Source organism: Vanessa tameamea, chromosome 13, assembly GCF_037043105.1.
Source record: "Vanessa tameamea isolate UH-Manoa-2023 chromosome 13, ilVanTame1 primary haplotype, whole genome shotgun sequence".
In the NCBI taxonomy this organism is placed as follows: domain Eukaryota; kingdom Metazoa; phylum Arthropoda; class Insecta; order Lepidoptera; family Nymphalidae; genus Vanessa; species Vanessa tameamea.
The window spans coordinates 11,580,101-11,599,183 of record NC_087321.1 but is presented as its reverse complement, the minus strand read 5'-3'; the positions used below and the strand labels follow the sequence as shown (position 1 = coordinate 11,599,183).

The following is a 19,083-nucleotide window of genomic DNA, read 5'->3' as shown; positions in this document are numbered from 1 at the left end:
AATACAAAGTATTGCTGTTTGGTGGTAGAATGGATTTAGCCTACCAAAACGGCTTTGCAGAAAGCTTAAATATCTCCTAACGATTTGCTAGTTTTCCCAGATAATGGCCGAATTATACAAATATCATAATAAAAGTCCTTCTAAAGTAAAACTCTTTCATCAAATCAAATTTAGGATCAAATCAAACATTAAATTTATCTATTATACAGATTCAGATGAGTTGTCAATTTTTACAATTAATTGCGCAACGTTATTTTTCAGGAGTCAGAAGTAAGCAGCAACGATTCATAAGAAAAGTACTTCAAAGCGGACCCTTTTCGTCTTCGAGGATATGTCAGTCAATACAATAATTTAATTCGAATAAATTATATTATGACTATTAAAAATGTAAAGCTAAATCAGCTCTATGGTTTTGAATTTTGATTTATATATAAAAAAAAAAATTATGTACGGGATTGATAAAAAATAAAACGATATATTTGTGTAAAATGTATTTTAATGGGAATGATTTCCAACATCACAACAACAGGTAACACTATTGTATCATCGATCATCACAATTTTATATAAAAAATATTTTAATACCAGCAAAATAATATTTTTTATAAAATCTTAGGCTCTTCTAGAATTTGAAATATTCAAAAATTAAAAAAGATATATTTTGCTGGTTCTAAAAAAAAACAAATAAAAAAATTGCACATTTTAAATTTGGAATGAGATTCTTTATATCACCAATAATCGAAATAAAATAATAGATTGATTTATTTTTTGTATTGAATCACATTATTTCAGTCCGTCATAGATATGACGACAAGAATTTATTAAAATGTATAAACACATTCATCTGTTGGAAAGTTTAACATGTTCACTGCAACGAGATCATCAACGGGTAACATTTTAAAACAAACAAATATATATAATAATACTCTATACAAAACTTAATCTTATTATTGATTTATAAACTAAAATTTTATGAACTTTTTATACAATTTTATTCTAATCGATTGTTGTATTAATAAAAGAAAGGATGAAATGATGTAAAACTGATACAATGTGAATACAGCACTAATCCAAAAAAAAAAATATTTAAAAAGAATTAAAATTCCAATACGTGCAATTTAATTTGTCCGGTCAGACATTAGTCACGAACGGCTGTGCAAATAGTTTTTAGGAACCAAAGCGAGGATTACGAACTTATACTACGGATACACAATGTGCGGTTTTTATTATGTATATAAATTTACTATAGTTATTTTTCGTTATACGGGAATGTTTCGTCAACTTCAAACCGGTCAAATTAGATTGTGCGTAACGTACTTGCAGTGAACCCTTATGTATGTTAAGATAATTTTGTGGAACCGTGATCATATATCTATATATGTCTTAGTTATAACATGTAAAGCGTTTTGTTTCAAACTACAGTTGCATACTGTTTTGGATAATTACACTTAGGATAGGACGATCGGAAGTCGAAAGACAGAAAATACAATACTAGTTATTTTTCATATAGAGACCAATTTATTGATTGTACAGTCAGGGCCTTATTTGTTTTATATATAGACAAGAAAATATTTTAAGACATTTAACTTATGAAGTCGGAAAAAAGTATAGTCGGCAAGAAAAGGGCAAATGTTACATGTCTTTTTTTTCAAACATATGATTTTATTATTAGTATTATTTTATTATGCTTTTTTCTGAAGGTTTTCTTCTCTATCTGCCTATAGTTTAATAGCAAAGGTAATTGCACTTAATGCCCCATCTTAAATCAATACATTATACGGAACATTGTTGTCTCTGGTCATGAGAATTTTAACAGCGACGAAACTTGATTTCGGATGACTTTATTTAAGACGTAAAAAATGCTCAAACAATCACATTACCAACTTCACAATCAAGATATTTAATAAAAATCTGCCTTTCCCTTCAGACCCGAAACATTAGAGTATACTTAAAATTACTTACAATAGAAAAATATTGCCAATAAAAAAATCGCCGACTTTGGTATTGCTAGTGCGAATTATTTGCAAAAAATCACTAATTGCGATACACAGGTATATCATATAGCTTGTCTCAGTTAGCTAAATATTGAAAAGTTGAGAAAATTTTAATTAAAAATACACACTGACATCCACACATTTTTATCAAGATTGAATTCGTTTAGTAAGCATTTAGGGAAGAAACAAACGTCTGGCCGAACGGTACAATAAAAGGTTTATTTTTATCTGTGTAAGTAACGCACGTGATGATTTTTTGTAAATAATAAGTTCGTATAACATGCCGACGTTTTGGTAACATACTCTTATTCAAACATACATTGGCAAAATAATCCATTCGCTGCCACATAATATGGACGTGCTTATAAAAGGCGATATTTATCTAATGTTACTTTAATATAAAGTAAATGATTTATTTATTTATACTTAACATGGTTTTGGTGACAATATAAGCTTAGGTATAGACAACATTTTTACAATGGCTCCATAAATTTAACATGATACGAATTAAAAAAACATATAATACAGGTTATAAATAATTAATTAGATTATGAAAATTATAAATATAATCTAAAATAAAACATGTATTTGTAAAACCCATTTTTTAAATCAACAATCAAGTAATTCAATGACAATCATATTTTTTTAAATAAATCTAATCGTAAACGTATAATATATTCGCATGCAATGGCAACACCGAAAATTAAACTGCAATTTCACAAACGAGACAGCCTAATGTGTATTTCTAATATATATTACGAATAATAAATATATTAAATAATGTATATGCTTAAAACAATAAAATGTATAATATTTTAATTACAGTGCTATAATACAGAATGAACAGCATGCAATAAATTAATTTAATTACTCATTGGAAAATGCTGCGCAATTATTGTTATATAATTAGTATTATGCCACAAGCGCCAATAATTATAATATGTCCGGCTGGAGTACGCCATATTCGATTTTTATTCACTTGATATTATAGTCTATATTTGAGTTTATATTTAATAAATAAAACTCTTTTATAATAATAAAAACACATAGAGGTATGTAACGTACAAAAAAAATTAAGTAACTCGAGATGGATATTTAATATAAGATTTATAACAGATATTATAGTCTAATCGGATTAAAATAAAAAAAAGGAAAAAAAGCATGACTCAGGCATTAACAAAACATTCACAGTAATCAAATTAATTCATGATATAAAATAAAATAAAGATTAAATATATTAAAGTATTAAAAAATCTTGCAATGTTTGTCATGATCATTTTAAAATTTATAATTTATAAGCTAATAAGCAAGCTAGCTAGTTTAATTAAGCACAAACAAAACGAATTATTATGACATAGTGGTTTTTATAGAAAATATTTGAAGACTATCAGGCGTTACCCAACACAAATATAAAGTATGAATTTAATTGAAACCTTTCCCAAATGTACAAACCAAATTGATTAATCTTAGTAAATATATATTAAAACGGGGTATCCTTCGTCGTTAACTCAAAACGAGCCCTCAGCTAAGTCAACGTTACCCCAGTCTTAGTTCTCGCTATTTAAACCCTACGTGCCGTTACTAACGCTAGCGTACATTTCTAAGACTATAGCCTATTACAACCCAACTAGCACTAATGTATGATTTTAATATCTTTTAACATTCGATTATGTTCTTTTTTTGAAAGTTATATTTTTTATTAAGAATTAACGTTATTTAAAGTTACGACTGATCGTATAAAATTATTATTACACAATATTGCTAATGAAACGTCTGATCAAAATTGAGACTCTCAATTTATTTTTTCCTTTCATAATCATAGATCAACAGTGGTGCATTACAGTTATTTAATTTATAACACCTGCTCTTTCGTTATTATTATTGAGAATATAATTTATAAATAACATATTGTATAATTATTGGAAGCAAAAATGGACTTTGTGGGATTGTTTATTAAAGCTGAAAATCGTTAAATTTTAAGGAAGCTATTTAAGTTCTAAATACTAGTATTGATCATTATATTAATCGATATATTCAATGCGATTTGTTGTAGCTATTTAATAAAACGCCTAAAATGAAATCCAGGCTACAAAAAGCTTATTAATTAATGAAAAATTATAGCCGTACTATACAACGCATCGATTTTTCAAAATATACACAAGCTATGTTAAAAGGAACAGTTTTAAGGAGCAGTGCACACACACACACACAAGGTGAAATACAAACACATACAGTACACATAATTGACATAGCACGATATAAATCACGCGAGACGGACAGATAATTGCAGACTTAAGTATATACGATCCAAGAGCAAGCACAACGCGTACAGGAACACCGTATTGATTAGTGATTGATGCCATTGAATTTTTATGAAAGTAAATAAAAGCCTTTTAATCACAACTTGGATATGATTTCACCACAATCCCCAATATACGTTACTACATACAAGCAGGTTTCCTTACGATGTTTTCCTACTTCGAGCAGACACGTGAACACATGAACGCACAATACTTGGGATGGGTCTGAAGTATTGTGCGTGCGTTTTACTTGTTCATCAATTTTTGCCTCTTCAAAAGACACTGTTCTTAGGAGATTTGCATAATTTCATAATGGCTTTTAATTTTGAAAACGGAAAGATTATTTTCGAATTATCGATTAATAGGACGGAAAATGCACGAAAGCTATTTATTGGTGCGGTTTATGTTACCAATAACGTGAACAACATGAATCATAAAAAAAAATATTGAATTATTTATATGGAAACTGCTCATAATTGACAAAAGGGGACAACATTTGTTCCCTATTATCTTTGGCATTTGGATTATAAAACAATTTTTAAAACATTCCGTACGAGAAATGATTTTTGGACCGATTTCGTATATTACGGAAATTTAAAACAGTCTCCATAGTATGACGATTCCACGTGAACAAATAGAAGTTATATTCGATCTTTATTAATAAATTACATAAGCATCAATCACAAATCTATATACAGCGATAATAGTAAGGTAGTGAATACACAGAAAGGCAATGAGCAGTATAGAAAGGGAAAAACGAAGTGGACATGCACCATTAGAACGAGTCGTCTACGTAATAAATAAAAAATATTCCTTGGATTTATTTTAAAATGTTCCACTTTATGCATATTAAAAATATTTATATATATGAATTTCAAAATATTTCTTTACCTTTACCGTATACCATTTTAAAATATCATAGATAACGTTCTGATGGCGCCAAGATTTTAGGAAAAGAAGACATTATTTACATATATATTATATTCTAAGGCGTTCTTGATATGCGTACACGACGTATATAAAAATAAACCCCTCTTTAAATCGTCAACAACATTATAATCCATCTGTTCTAACACTTAATTAATACAATTTATTTTCATTATATTAATTTGTCACAAACATTCGTATTCTCTTTAAAAATTACACACAACGTCATTTAACACGTATCAAAATAGTACAATCATTTTCTATATCACTCACAATTATATTATTAGTGTTGTAAATTTGAAACATAAACGGTCCAAACATTGCTCCTTGCGACAGACCATACTATGCACCGTACAAATTTGAATCAACGTTATCTTCTTTATTATTAAAATGACAAATCAATATAATACTTTATAGCTACGGCATATTTACGCATCATTGCCTTAAAGTGTCTTAATATCTATTTGCAGCTTTAGATTATTCACTACCGTATTGTCAATCGATAATATCGCGAAGCTCTCAACAAGCTGTGCTTCTTAGGCTAATATACACTGGGCTTTTATGTGCGTCAAAATAGCCCACGGTGCTTATACTATTAAATATCTACTTTCTAATATAACCTAAGCTTTATATGATATACGTGAAACAGTCTCCATAGACCTATTTTATAAAATTTAAGCGAACTTTGGATATCGTCATTTATATTAATCGTTTAAAATAAAAATAAAAAAAATCACAGTATAAAATCACAATAACAAACGAAAATAACTCATGTTTTGTCTTTTAAAACCTTAATTACTTGATATCTTTTTTACAAAAATATTATACATATACAATATTGCAAAAATAAATAATAAATTACTATTTATTATAGCTAGCAACATTAACAATTCATTTTGAACGGTAAGCAATATTATTCAAAATTACACTCGCGCCAGGTTTGCCATTAATATAGAAAGGTAAAGCGAGTGTCAGCCTTAGTCGCCGTAACGGTGTAAAAAGTTTTATCAAAAGTAAATGCAAGCGTTAGTTCTTGTAAAGAAATGTGTAAAACTAAACCGAGCAGAAACTGCTACATCATCATTTATCAATGGCAACCCTAACACTCAAACGTCTTATATTCTAAAAAGTGATCTCTCTCAGTAGTTAGAGCTATCTTTATCATATTTTTCGAAATGCAGATGTTTCCACCTAATTCATATTCACATAAAAATGATATATTTTTTGTTTACATCAATTCCACTGTCTGCATTTTGAAAAAGACGAATTATTGCATTTTAAAATCGACCAAATGGCGAGCGCAATAGCTAAATTTTACAAACTATAGAATATTCTATCGCTCCAATTCAATATTACAAAATAATCTTTACGTTGCAGTTGATATGTCCATCGTTACCCTTGGGTCAATTGTGTTCGTCACAGTACTCGGACATATGATAGGATCGACCATTCTCTCATTAATTAATTATCATTGCTTGTAGTGTTTCTGTTGCTTTAGTAATTCGCAATTATATTTTAGTTAAGCCCCTGTCGTTTCGCCAAACATCAAGCCACTATTTTCTACTCAGTGATAAATATTTGAGTCGTTTCGAGCACAAAAGCAACATTTCCAAGTTACTGCCATGAGCGTACCTCTGCCATCGAACATCGTACCGTCACTCAATTCTTAAAATTTACAATCACGATAATAGCCCCGAATCAGTGAGATAGAATATTCTAAGGTTCAGTATAGACGAGAATCAGACACGCCTCGGCTTCCCGGGCCCTGGACACTCCGTCGACTTGATGATCGAGGCTGCGTATGACTCCCGCGGTCGCACGGGATCGGATTCCATAAATCCCGGATTCAAAATTATATTAGGCACTAATTCTATAACATCCTGCTCCTCGGAGTAATCTATTGATTGAGTAATTCGAGTAACGAAAGCAAAATGCGTAAAATCGGTTATGGGGTTAAAGAATGGGTAAAAATTTAGTCGGATTAATACGTACCGTCACCATGTGTATATGTGTTTGTTTGTTAGTGTGCAGCCCCGCAGTCCAAGCGTGCGTTCCAAGCGAGTGCGATAGAGAGGGAAGAAGAAAAATTTCGAATGAATAAAATGAATACATACGGCATCAATATCACCTTCGGAAGATATGCAACATGCGGTTAAATTGAAAAGTGTGAAACTCACTCTCAGTTCGGTTGAGATGAAGCGTGTAGCCCAGGACGTCATAGGACAATATCGTTTGGTTTAGTTTAAATTTCTATTTTGTAATTAGTTACTGTACAAGTCGATGAGAGGGAGTTTCGATTACATATGTTTTTAAAATCGAATAATTCAATTTAAATAATTTCTTACATGTTAATACTGTAATCTGTATATGAATTTCATCTTTGATTTGATCATTATTTCAAAACATTAAGCATCGTCTACATCTGCGTTGCCACATGCTTCAAAATTTACGATTAAAATTAACGAATAAAAGTTGAAAGCGAAGCAGTGAGTCTATCGCTATACTATCCGGATCTCCATTATTAAACGATGAAATTCATACATTTAGTTCTAAAATGCCAAGCAAGTTTAAAGAAATAATTATTAATGATGTATACATGAGTGCTAAAGCTTTTAAATAATTTATTTCATTTCAACTTGTACTTGTCACTTCATAGTTTATATAAATACTGTTCTTAGGTGTTATTTATTTAGTAATAGATATTAAGTTTATCTTTAGGTATTCTTCACTCTTTTCAGCCATAATGCAAATAGGTCGTCTTCTTCATAATAGCAATTATTCAGATACATTAAGCACTCGATGAAACTAATTAATTGTTAATATAATTAGTTTATAGCATACAAGCACAATTTATATATGATTCAAGTCTGAATCGCGCTCAAGCCTTTTGTAATATTCGTTACGAGTTTAAAGTTACGAGTCATAAGACTGAGGAGTAAGTCATTTCTCGTGTTCACGAACTGCAGTACTATTATGACAGAACTCACTTCGTATCTCAATCGTGAAATGTTAAAGACCTACTTAAATGAATTACCCCATTTTTAATATATCCTTTAATTGCAGTCATGGTCGTAAATCATTTCTGACATTTCACGATCGTGTTGTGCAGCGAGATTGAAAGTTGTTTTTACAGAATAATCGTCTCGTTACTACTGCTGGTGAGAACGCAAGAAATGATCACGGCTAAAACCAGAGAATGATATTAAAATACGTGTAGCATAAAATATTATTATTATAAAATGGAATGGTACATATATTTAAGAAGAAAATCACATTAATCTGTCTCATTTAATCCTATACACCTTAATACTAAGTATTATCCTATAAAATTGTAAATCTAATTAGAAATATATATTTATTTTAAAAAATTCAATGCATAGAAAGCCTACCAACTAGTCTATATGGTAAGATTTATGCGTACTTAGTAAATATTTGTATCTTTGGTAGTCCCATATATATATATTATAGTATTATATTTTAGCGTGCTCAAGTAGTAAGTGATAATTTAGTAGTGTGTGGTCCTAGAATTTGAGTGGTCCTGAAGTCATAAGAATGTGTACGCCAAAAGCTAGTTTTTTTTTAATTTTTTTATATCTTCTTTTTTTTTTAATTCTACTGAATCGAAAAATATCTAAAAAGGCGAATACTAAAATGATCGTTATGTTTTCATTTTAACGAACAATTTAAGTATGTAAATGTTATAATTATTTATTAATAAACCAAACATTCGTTTAAATTTGGAATGTTTTGCTGAACAAAATCCTAAATAAATGCTACTTCTTATTTGAAACTATATATCGATAAAATATTTATTTAAAATAAAATCTTTATTACAAGGAATAATAAACATGCATTTTGGCAAGAAATTTTCGTATACTAAAAAGTAAAATCTTAAACCTCCTATTATATACTTCTTCCTTATTTACTACGAAATACATAATTATATTATGGAATTATTGCAAAATTCTTAAAAACTATTATTAGTTAATAAATTAGAAAAAAGCGAATTATTACTTTGCATACTATCACCATTTAGACGTTAAGTTTATAACTTAAAAAGCCTAAGACTTATTGATTTTAATCTAAAAACCTAACAGGGACCAAAATACTGTTTATATGTATATTTGATATCATATATGTGCAATTGAAATTAATTTATCAAATAAAGTACTGAAAATTTTGGGCTCTTAAAGAGTGACCTTTGTCATTTTAATACGTTTATGGCGCCATTTTAGATTAGGTTTGAAAACTTTAAAATTCATATTGTTCAAGTTCGCGTATATAATACTTACAAAACATAATTTTTTTTTTCATTATAGCTACGAATTTCAGTGCAGCGATTCTGTATGTAATTTTAAATGAAACTTTTCTGGTGCATAATTTATTTATATTTTAATTTATGTAGTTTTATAAGTCCTTTATTTCATGCTCATTTAACTGTGATTTTAAACAAAAGAACGTCACCGGTCCTTTATCGTACTATCCTCTGTATTATGAGAGATGTTTTTAATACCTAGTTCATCGAATCCAAGTATATATAATTGACTTTAATCTTGTGTTGGTCCATAAACATTATGTCTAAGAATTGTTACATTTCAAAATAATATTAAAGTATCAACTAAATATTTTTTGTTATTAACAAATTAATACCTGCGTTGCTATTTCATATATAAATTATAGGAATGAATATCAGCATTCGAGATTAAGTTTCGAATTGAATTTAAACTACAGATACAAAACTGAACGAAAATTTAAAAATGAAACAATATTTATTTTTAATTTCTGATTATTCTGATTTCAAGTTGATTTTGTAAATCATCCTGAGAATCAAAATGAAAAGAATAAAAAATAGTTACTATTTTCTAGAAGTATCGTTTTTAAAAAAAAAAAATGAAGCTTAGAACACAGGATAAACTGTGTTTTTTTTGAACCTCAAGAATATTGTCCCTTGATAGAATTCTATTTAAATCTTACTTGAGAAAGCTGTACTACGACCTAATGTTTATTTACAATTATTATTGCTTTTTGGTATTACATTTAAAACTATTTAATATTAAAAATATAGCATAGCACCTTCATCTTTATAGCATAGCAAAGTTGTATTTAAAACTTTTTTTTGTACCATTTTAATTGCTTTTTTAAAAATCTAATCTACCCCCCCTACCCTACTACATGATAAATATAATTCAAATTTTGTAAATAATTGGCACTTGAAAGAATTAATTGAAATTATTTTTTTGATCTATATTGTTAATTAAATTTTAAATAGATTCGTGTGAATATAAATCTAAGTGTTTCATATAAATACTGTTTTTTTAAGCTTGATTGATTCTTATATTTATTTCTATAAGGCAACTAATATTAGCTTAAACATTTTTTAAGGCTTTACTAATATTTATTGAATGTAATAAAGTTTTTGTATAGTGGTCGAGTTGTAAGACGTAGTTATTTCGTATGATATTTATCACATCATTAAATTTATTGTGAGATTGATATTTTATTATTTAGTTGAATCCTCTGTTTTTATAAATAATATAGATTAAAAGATTATATAGATTGTAGATAAAGAGGTACCTAGTTTGAGATTTTTAATTATTATATGAGCTTCATTTATATAGAATTTAAATTGACAATTAATTAATTAAATAATTTTGAGCAGTATAACGTTTTCAATAAGTTTTTACATATAGTGCCCCATGTCCATTTTGACGTTTCATATTTTCTAACAATGTAGTACTACAGCTCGATTTTAATAGTATATAAATATACTTATAAATATTGTACACCAGTTTCCAGTTTGATTGAAACAAACATTAAACTACCCAAAACCAAATAATAGTCCGAAATTTAAAGGTATTTCTAAAAAGTTTTTTTACTTATACATACGTCGTGGCTAATTGTGTACAACTTTACAATCACAATAATCTATTGATATTCTCATAGTTGAAACGAATGGTCGACTCAAAGATATTCATTTATCACTATTTGCTTGTGATTTGTGTGTTTTTACAATCAGCCATTGATCAACCCAACATCATCATAAGAAAGAATTATACACATTATCGTTGGGCTGAGTCAAGTACGCAAGTTTTAATTAATTCTGTATACTTTTAACTCCAAGTTTAGGATAAATCTTTTGATATTTTCACAGCCAGCTCGGTACATGTCAGTGCGATACAGTCGAAGCACATGCTTAAACGCTAAATGATCTATAGCTAAAAAAACGTTTTGCAGAAAATCCTAACTCCTTTCAATTCCAGTCTATGCGATCCACACCCGGCTCAATGGAAGAGGAAGTAAAGCCGGGGCAACATAGGCCGGGAAGTCGTGGGCTAGGGATTCTGCTCACCTGACCGGCGCCACTCTCGGCAGAGTACGGCGCACGTGCCCGCCGCGAGCACGGCGAGTGTTCCCATCACTACGCACACCGCGGCCACCCACGTGCGCGTGTCGAATGTTTCGGCACCCTCGAGGAAGTGCTTATATAGTTCTGTGAATATTACAGTGTTAAAAGTTCTTCAAAATCAAAATATACTTTATTCAAGTAGGTTTCAGCAAGCATTTTGAATGTAGTCTGCTACCAGTTAGATATGAAGAAAGAGATTCAAGTTACTCTTTTTAAAAAATTCATACTTTACTAATTATATACAATCAATTTCTTATAATATGTTCTATGGCAAGACATGCTCGCTTTTTATTATCTATATAAACTTGAATGGAATATTACGCGAAACCAGAAGAATAATTTAATTTCGTAATTATCCTTTATTTTTTTAATAAATCGTCTTCAATCTTCAGAAATTGAGCACACATAATATTTGTGTAAGTTTATATTTAAAAAAATGCTTGTTATGTGCCTGCGTATATAATAAGGGTGATATTTTATTGATATAACAATACGCAATTCATAATACGTTTGGATTAAAAAATCGTTACTATTTGACATGTTTGATATGTTCAAAGAATCAAGTGGATTGCGAATCTAAGCGCATTATCGTAACTTGGAGGGTTTCGGTCATCACTAGGCGTGCAGCATTTGATCCGCGTTACATAAAAGTTTATTTTCTTTATAGAAATGTATAGGAACGCAAATGAAGGAACGGTGAACTAATTTTTGCCATTTGAAACAAAAATTTGTTCAACCATTTGAGGCGCTTTAATTTTTAAATTCAAACAAATTCAACAATTCAACTAAAATGCAAAATTCTAAATTTGATACGGGATATGTATATTAATGTACTTATATGTTTCACTTATTGAGTTTATCCTAGCACGGGTAAACACAACTGACGCTTGAAGTAGATTCGTACACATGAACGATAAACCCACAAGAAATATAGTTTCCAACAAACCTGCTTCCTGGTCGCTATAGAGTGTGGTGGCGAGCACCTCCACAGGGGGACCGGGACCCAGAACATTGTTAGCCCATACTCGGAACCAATACGATGCATTTGGTTCCAAATGGTACACGTCGATTTGTCTCTGGAACGTAAATTTTTTTTAAATTAAATTACATATAAATATAAAGACAGTGTAAACATCGTAATGTCGGTTCTTTATTTGAGTTAAGTTAAGTTTGAAGATTACTAGACGTCTAATGCACAAATATACTTTTTTCGTATTATCCTAATTAACATCAACATCATCATCATGGATCATAGACCTTAGAAAATCAGCACTTACAACAAATACAAAAATAATTAAAATTCATAAGATATGTAATATTTGAACACGTATTTTTATACAGGTATTGCGCGCAGAGCGCAAGGCGCACTGCGTTCTATACCTACGATATCCCTACTTTTAAATGTTTATTTACAATCGTAGTATTTACATATTAAAGACACATTTGTTACTTTTGTGTAATTATACTTACTTAAGTTCTAGTTTATTCTATTCCCAAAAAAATAAAATGATTACCGAGTTTGGGCTGATGTGGTTAGGGCTGATAGGCCGCCATGGTTCTAGGCTATCATTAATGGGTGCTGCTGACCGGTACTGCGCGGTAAAATCCATGATGGGGTGACCACCGTCACCTGCCACGTTCCACAATATTATAGCAAGGATGGTTGAAGCGTGAACTGTCACGTTGACTAGGGGTGGAGGCTCCGCTGTGGATAAATATAGACAGTTAAATTATTATATCGAAAAAAATAAATATGTATCTTAATTTTTTTCACCCTGAGGCGAAATAAAGAAAATTATGTATTTTGGCTGTCTGTGTTTGTATCCAGTCCTTATATATTTCGTAAAAAAGTAGATAATGAAAAATTAAAGCGCGGGCAACCCGCGTACTATTAAATTTAATACAGATTTTGTTCTTTATTAATTAATTTACGAAATTAAGTTTATGACTGAAACTTCCTTCAGCGAATCTTGATTAAAAGTAAAATTTAATTAGAAATCATTTTATTTCGTAGTGTCTAGAATCGCAAAGAAAATGAGTAATATTTAGTATTTATATGGAAACATTTCCATTATTATTAATACCAATGATGTAAAATAATAGTACGACGAGACATAATAAAAATTATATACGTGGCTAAACGAGTTGATAAGAAATTAAAATTTAATTAAGCATGATGAAGTAAAAACGGTGATTACCTTTGAAGTAATATTTAGGGCCAATTTTTTTTATAAAATAATGAAGTTAAAAAAACGCAGTTTATTAAACAAGCTGCTATTTATGTAGATCACTAAAAGCGCTTTTAAAGAACTTGGCAAAATGAAGTGACATACTTCACCTTTATTACTGGATATAAATATGTATGAGATCTTATCACAGTCCTATGGGGGAATTTTATGTTGGACATGTTCTACTTGTTATTCCGACTTTCACGCTAACAAAGACACATATTACAGATTGATTTTTAAATAAATTGCTTTACTTATATTTATTTCTTTAACGAGCAGTATCAAATAAACCATAGCTGGATGGTAGATATAATTAACAAATAACAACAAAAGTTTTAGGTTCCTTTAGAGTTTCAGGTTCTCAGGGGCATATTATGTAAGGGGCTTATAAGAACTAAACTATTTAATATTATCTATATACATGTTTTTTGACATTTAAATCTATTGACACAGATTTTAGGGCTAGACAAATAATGCAAAACGATATTTTCGGATTTTTATGTAAAAAAAAACCTGTATGCAGAATTTGTCGTACATATGAGGGACAAAAAACAATTAGGCCAATGGACACGAACTCTGCATTACCATTTGAATGGGAAAATAGACTCATTGTGTTGCACCACGAATACATATCGGTTTTATAAATGAGGATAGAATTGTTCATATCGTTATTTACCTAAAATTTATATGATCCCGTTTTATAAAATATTGTAAAATAATATCCGAATAGCAAGAGCAACATATTTAATTAATTGATATATATTTTTATATTAAGGTATGAATAATAATAAATTTATACCCATACTAATATATAAAATTGAAAATGTTCTTTATTTGAACGCTTTAATATAATTTTCGACTAGGCGGATACTGGGACTAGTGCACTTTGCGAAAATCAGATTGAAAAATATTTTCTTTGTGTGAACGTCTAATACGGATGAAACTGCACGAAACAACTAGTGAAAAATAAAATCATTCATTAAAACAATGAATTAGGCTTAGGTTCAGAAAGGTAACGGTGTTAAATCATAAATATACTAGTGATACGATTAAATAAAAAACTATTCAAATTGTACGCAATACGTAAAAAACTAAATCTTAAAATCATTATGTACTGATAAAACACCATGGATAGAACGTTTTTTCACAGACTTAATGTCTTCAATGGAACTCATTTATCTCGCTTGTCAGGCGACAAAACGTGAGCCTTGAAATCTAAGGGGTTCCATGATTGCCTGGGGGTTGACAAGGCGTCTATATTAACTCCGAGACTTCCGATATTGCTCATTTCTTCGGATTGGAGTATTTTATTAGATATTTACATACACCTATATTTTATATGGTAATTGTGTCTTTTCATGGGATGTTATATTACAAAAATATATATATATTAAATTATTTATCATTATATAAGCTATAAGCTATAAGCGTGAGGGTCATTTAACGAACGTGCTTTAGTTAGCCGCAATTTCAAATGTTTCATTTTTTAACTCCCCACGCATTTGTGAAACCGCAGTATTAAAAAAAATGCCACATAATCATAACGTCTCATAAAAATAAATTTATACACACATAATACACATTCCACGCGGACATCGGAGTTGAAAACAAACGTTTTAATTCGAAAAAACCCTTGCTGTCACAGTTTTGCATAACAAAGTATTTTATTATTGCGTGAAACAACATTTACAGCACATGCCCCGTCTCTCCTAATTACTCAGCCCCGGATTAACTTAGAATTTCCTTTTCAGGTAAACTTTAGGGGATTTCGATGTTATGTTTAATTTAACGTAACATTTCGTTGATTTCTTACTTACAATTTATTTGTTGACGAAAATCAACTCCTTATGTTAATTTTGATATTGTCACATACGTAGATAAAACTTTAATAGCTATAACGTTTTCAATTATTCAGTTAATCTAGCAATAAATGCATGAATATCTTCTTCTACCGAATATTAAAAAAAACACATTACATAATATATTAGCGGATAGATGAGTCTTACAAAGTTTAACAACAGTGAGTTATAGTAATAAGTAGAGTTTAATTTAGGTACCGTACAAGATAAAACTGTTAAACAGGCAAGCTATCTACAAACTGCAGCACAAGTTTGGCGACTAATATTTTGTTGGGTATTATATGCCCCGTATAAATAAATAATATAACAAATAATAATTAATCAGATCGAATCTTGAGTGATTAATTGCAGGATGTGACATAGATAAATGCCAGTTAAATTCGGATAAAACGAGACGGCAACTGGAAGGAGAGTTCGATTACCAGCAAATTCAATGGCTGACATATTTAATTGACATTGTTTTATAATATCTATATATATAATTATAACAAGTCCTGATTGACTGATTCATCATCGCCGAGCGTAAACTAATAAAGTTAGGGCCTTGAAATTTGGTGAGTAGGATCGTTTTATTGAGTAGACACCCACTAAGGACGTAAATTGGAAATTCTACCCCTGAGGGGTGAAATAGGGGTTGAACGTTTGTATGGAAGACCGTCATTTTTTAAGTTAGAAACTTTATCTATATATATAATTATGGATATAGAATTGAAACAGAAATACAAATTAATGTATTAAGTATATAAAATAACTGATAAGGCACGATAACTTAATAACTTAGAAAATAAATTTTATCCTAGCTTATGACTAAATCGTTAATACAATTATTATAGAATTAATCAAAAATCCTTTAAAATAAATACGATTCTATAGCAATTCCTTTATTTGTGTGTACTATGTCTATGTCTGTGTAGTACTATGGGCATGTTATGCGGAGGAATGAGGACCATCTTGTGAGGAAGGTCTTGAGCATGGATGTGGATGGATGGATAGATTTAGGGGATCGAGGCGATCAAACAAACGATGGATGGATTCTATGAAAGTGTGAGATGACGTCCGACGGAGTAGTATGGAAGGAGAAGACATGCTGCGCCGACCCCAAGTAAAATTGGAATAAGGGCAGGAGGATGATGATCCAACATTATAGTGCTATTATTTCAACCTATATAAGCTATGTAGACTAAGCAGTTATAACTTGTACTTAAAGTTTATAATATCTATTTCCAAAATATCGTAAATAATTTTCTGTTTTCTGAAAAAATATGCTTATAATAAAAATAAATATTCTGTAGTCGGTTTTAAAGTTGTTTAGACATTTAAAACTTTCTTTTCAATTTTCGTTTTTGGGCGAGTTAAGTTTTAAGCTTTCAATCAACGATAAATGATTACCGGACGATTTTGAAAGCATTAAACTTTGAAATGTCGAAGGTTCTTGAATTTCAGTTTGAAGTGCTTAGTTCGAATTTTAACCGCAAAACGAGGGAATTGCTATTCAACTTAACTGAAAGGTTTGCATGAAATTAAAGATAAACTCGGTCAGAGTAACATAAAAATTTAGAGTCAGTATTTATCTGTGTTTGCTGTATTACTACTGAATAAGCTTTAGGTATTTCGGTCTCCCTTATAAAGGTTAGTACAAAATATATGTAGGCTTTCATGTTAAAACTCTTTCTGAAACTCATGATGAATAATTAAAACTTTTCTAAACTTTTCTAATGACAAAATAATGAACAACAAAATTATATATATTACATATATACGTACATACATTTATAATATATTTTTGGTATACAACGAGTCCTAAACAAAGTATAATGATTATGTCGAAGGATTTATACAACGTTACGTAAGTCGGTAGACGCTTTCTGTAGCAGCTTTTAAAGCCCGAGCTACGACTTTAAGACACCTTCATAGAGGGAGGCTATGTTGCTATATCTAGAGCAGTAAAACGAAAAAGTAACACGACACAACGAAAAAGTAAAACGAAAAATTGAATATATTATGCGTATACCATTGTTATTTCTCTATTACATATTACAATATTTCTATATTACAATATATTCTGTGACCTGTGACTTAGTCCAGTTATACATCGAATGGAAATATTTTAGACATTTATATTTTTCCTTCGATTACTTTTTACTTGATTGAGATTCGTGGAAGCCCGTCTGGGTAAATACTTATGAGGTATTCTGCTGCCAAGCAGCAATACTTCGTATTTTTGTTTTCCGGTTTGAAGGTCATCAGAGTAAAAGAAAGCTGATCAGACGTCTGACACGTGGTCACGGTCAATTATGAAATAGTTGGGAAAAATAAACTATTGAAAAATAAATTTAAGCGAAAAATTACAATATTTAATGTAATCTAATATAATAGTTTAGAGGAATTGATCATTATGATATAATCGCAAATTCTTCGCCACTTCAAAGACACATCGTCCATTCGTTAACGGGCCTGTCAGGACGCTTTTGGTCAGCCTGACGTAAGAAAGAAATGAAGTAAAATGAAAAAAAAATCCAAAGACATGTATGAAATAGAAAAAAAAGATACTATACTTTAATCGCACTAAATCTATTGTCTGAAAATTCAACGTTCTCTAAATATAGAACACGTTTAACTTCAAGCATGTCGTTACGGTAAGCTGAGCACTTATTTCTTGGAAGGAAACGGATGTCAAAACGCGGAGGAATGTAATACGTTGTATAGTTCTTCATTAATTACCTTATACATAATGACTCCATCGAAATAACATGAAAAATCTAGTTCTGTACCAAAAAATGTCTCGTTACGGTTTTTTCTCGTCGTCGCTGCCAATGAGGTTAATAGGCTCAGCGCTAAGCGTCTCAAATATTGTCCTAAGCAAAGGTTTTCTTTTAATATTATTCAAAGTTGTATGTGGCTCTATACAAACGAATATAAAGAAATAATAGTAGACCATATGTTAGAAATTGTTACTGTTTTCTTGTTTATGATACAACTACGACTATAGAGCCGAGATGGCCCAGTGGTTAGAACGCGTGCTTCTTAACCGATGATTGCGGGTTAAAACCCAGGCAAGCATCACTGCATTTTCATGTGCTTAATTTGTGTTTATGATTCATCTCGTGCTCGGCGGTGAAGGAAAACATCGTGAGGAAACCTGCATGTGTCTAATTTCAACGAAATCCACCAACCCGCATTGGAGCCACATTGGTGGAATTTGCTCCAAACCTTGTCCTCAAAAGAAGAGGAGGCCTTAGGCCAGCAGTGGGAAGTTTACAGGCTGTTAATGATACAACTACGACATATTTGTAGTAACACGTATTAATTATCGTAGTAACCTTAAACAAGGCGCGGGTGTACTTCCTAAAAGTGTTGACCTCCTTATCAC

The 19,083-nt window shown here is 30.3% G+C and overlaps 1 protein-coding gene across 1 annotated transcript in view; it reads right to left on the bottom strand.

Moving 5' to 3' along the window:
• Positions 1 to 6,433: 6,433 nt before the first annotated feature.
• LOC113394920 (uncharacterized) overlaps positions 6,434 to 19,083 on the bottom strand; it is a 66,314-nt gene continuing 53,664 nt past the window's right edge. Inside the window, exons 4-7 of the mRNA XM_026632390.2 lie at positions 13,141 to 13,331; positions 12,573 to 12,702; positions 11,570 to 11,710; positions 6,434 to 7,117 (exon numbers count right to left, since the gene is read on the bottom strand). Of these exons, the coding sequence (XP_026488175.2) occupies positions 6,960 to 7,117; positions 11,570 to 11,710; positions 12,573 to 12,702; positions 13,141 to 13,331 (620 nt within the window). The 3' untranslated portion in view covers positions 6,434 to 6,959. The remainder of the gene's footprint in view (positions 7,118 to 11,569; positions 11,711 to 12,572; positions 12,703 to 13,140; positions 13,332 to 19,083) is intronic.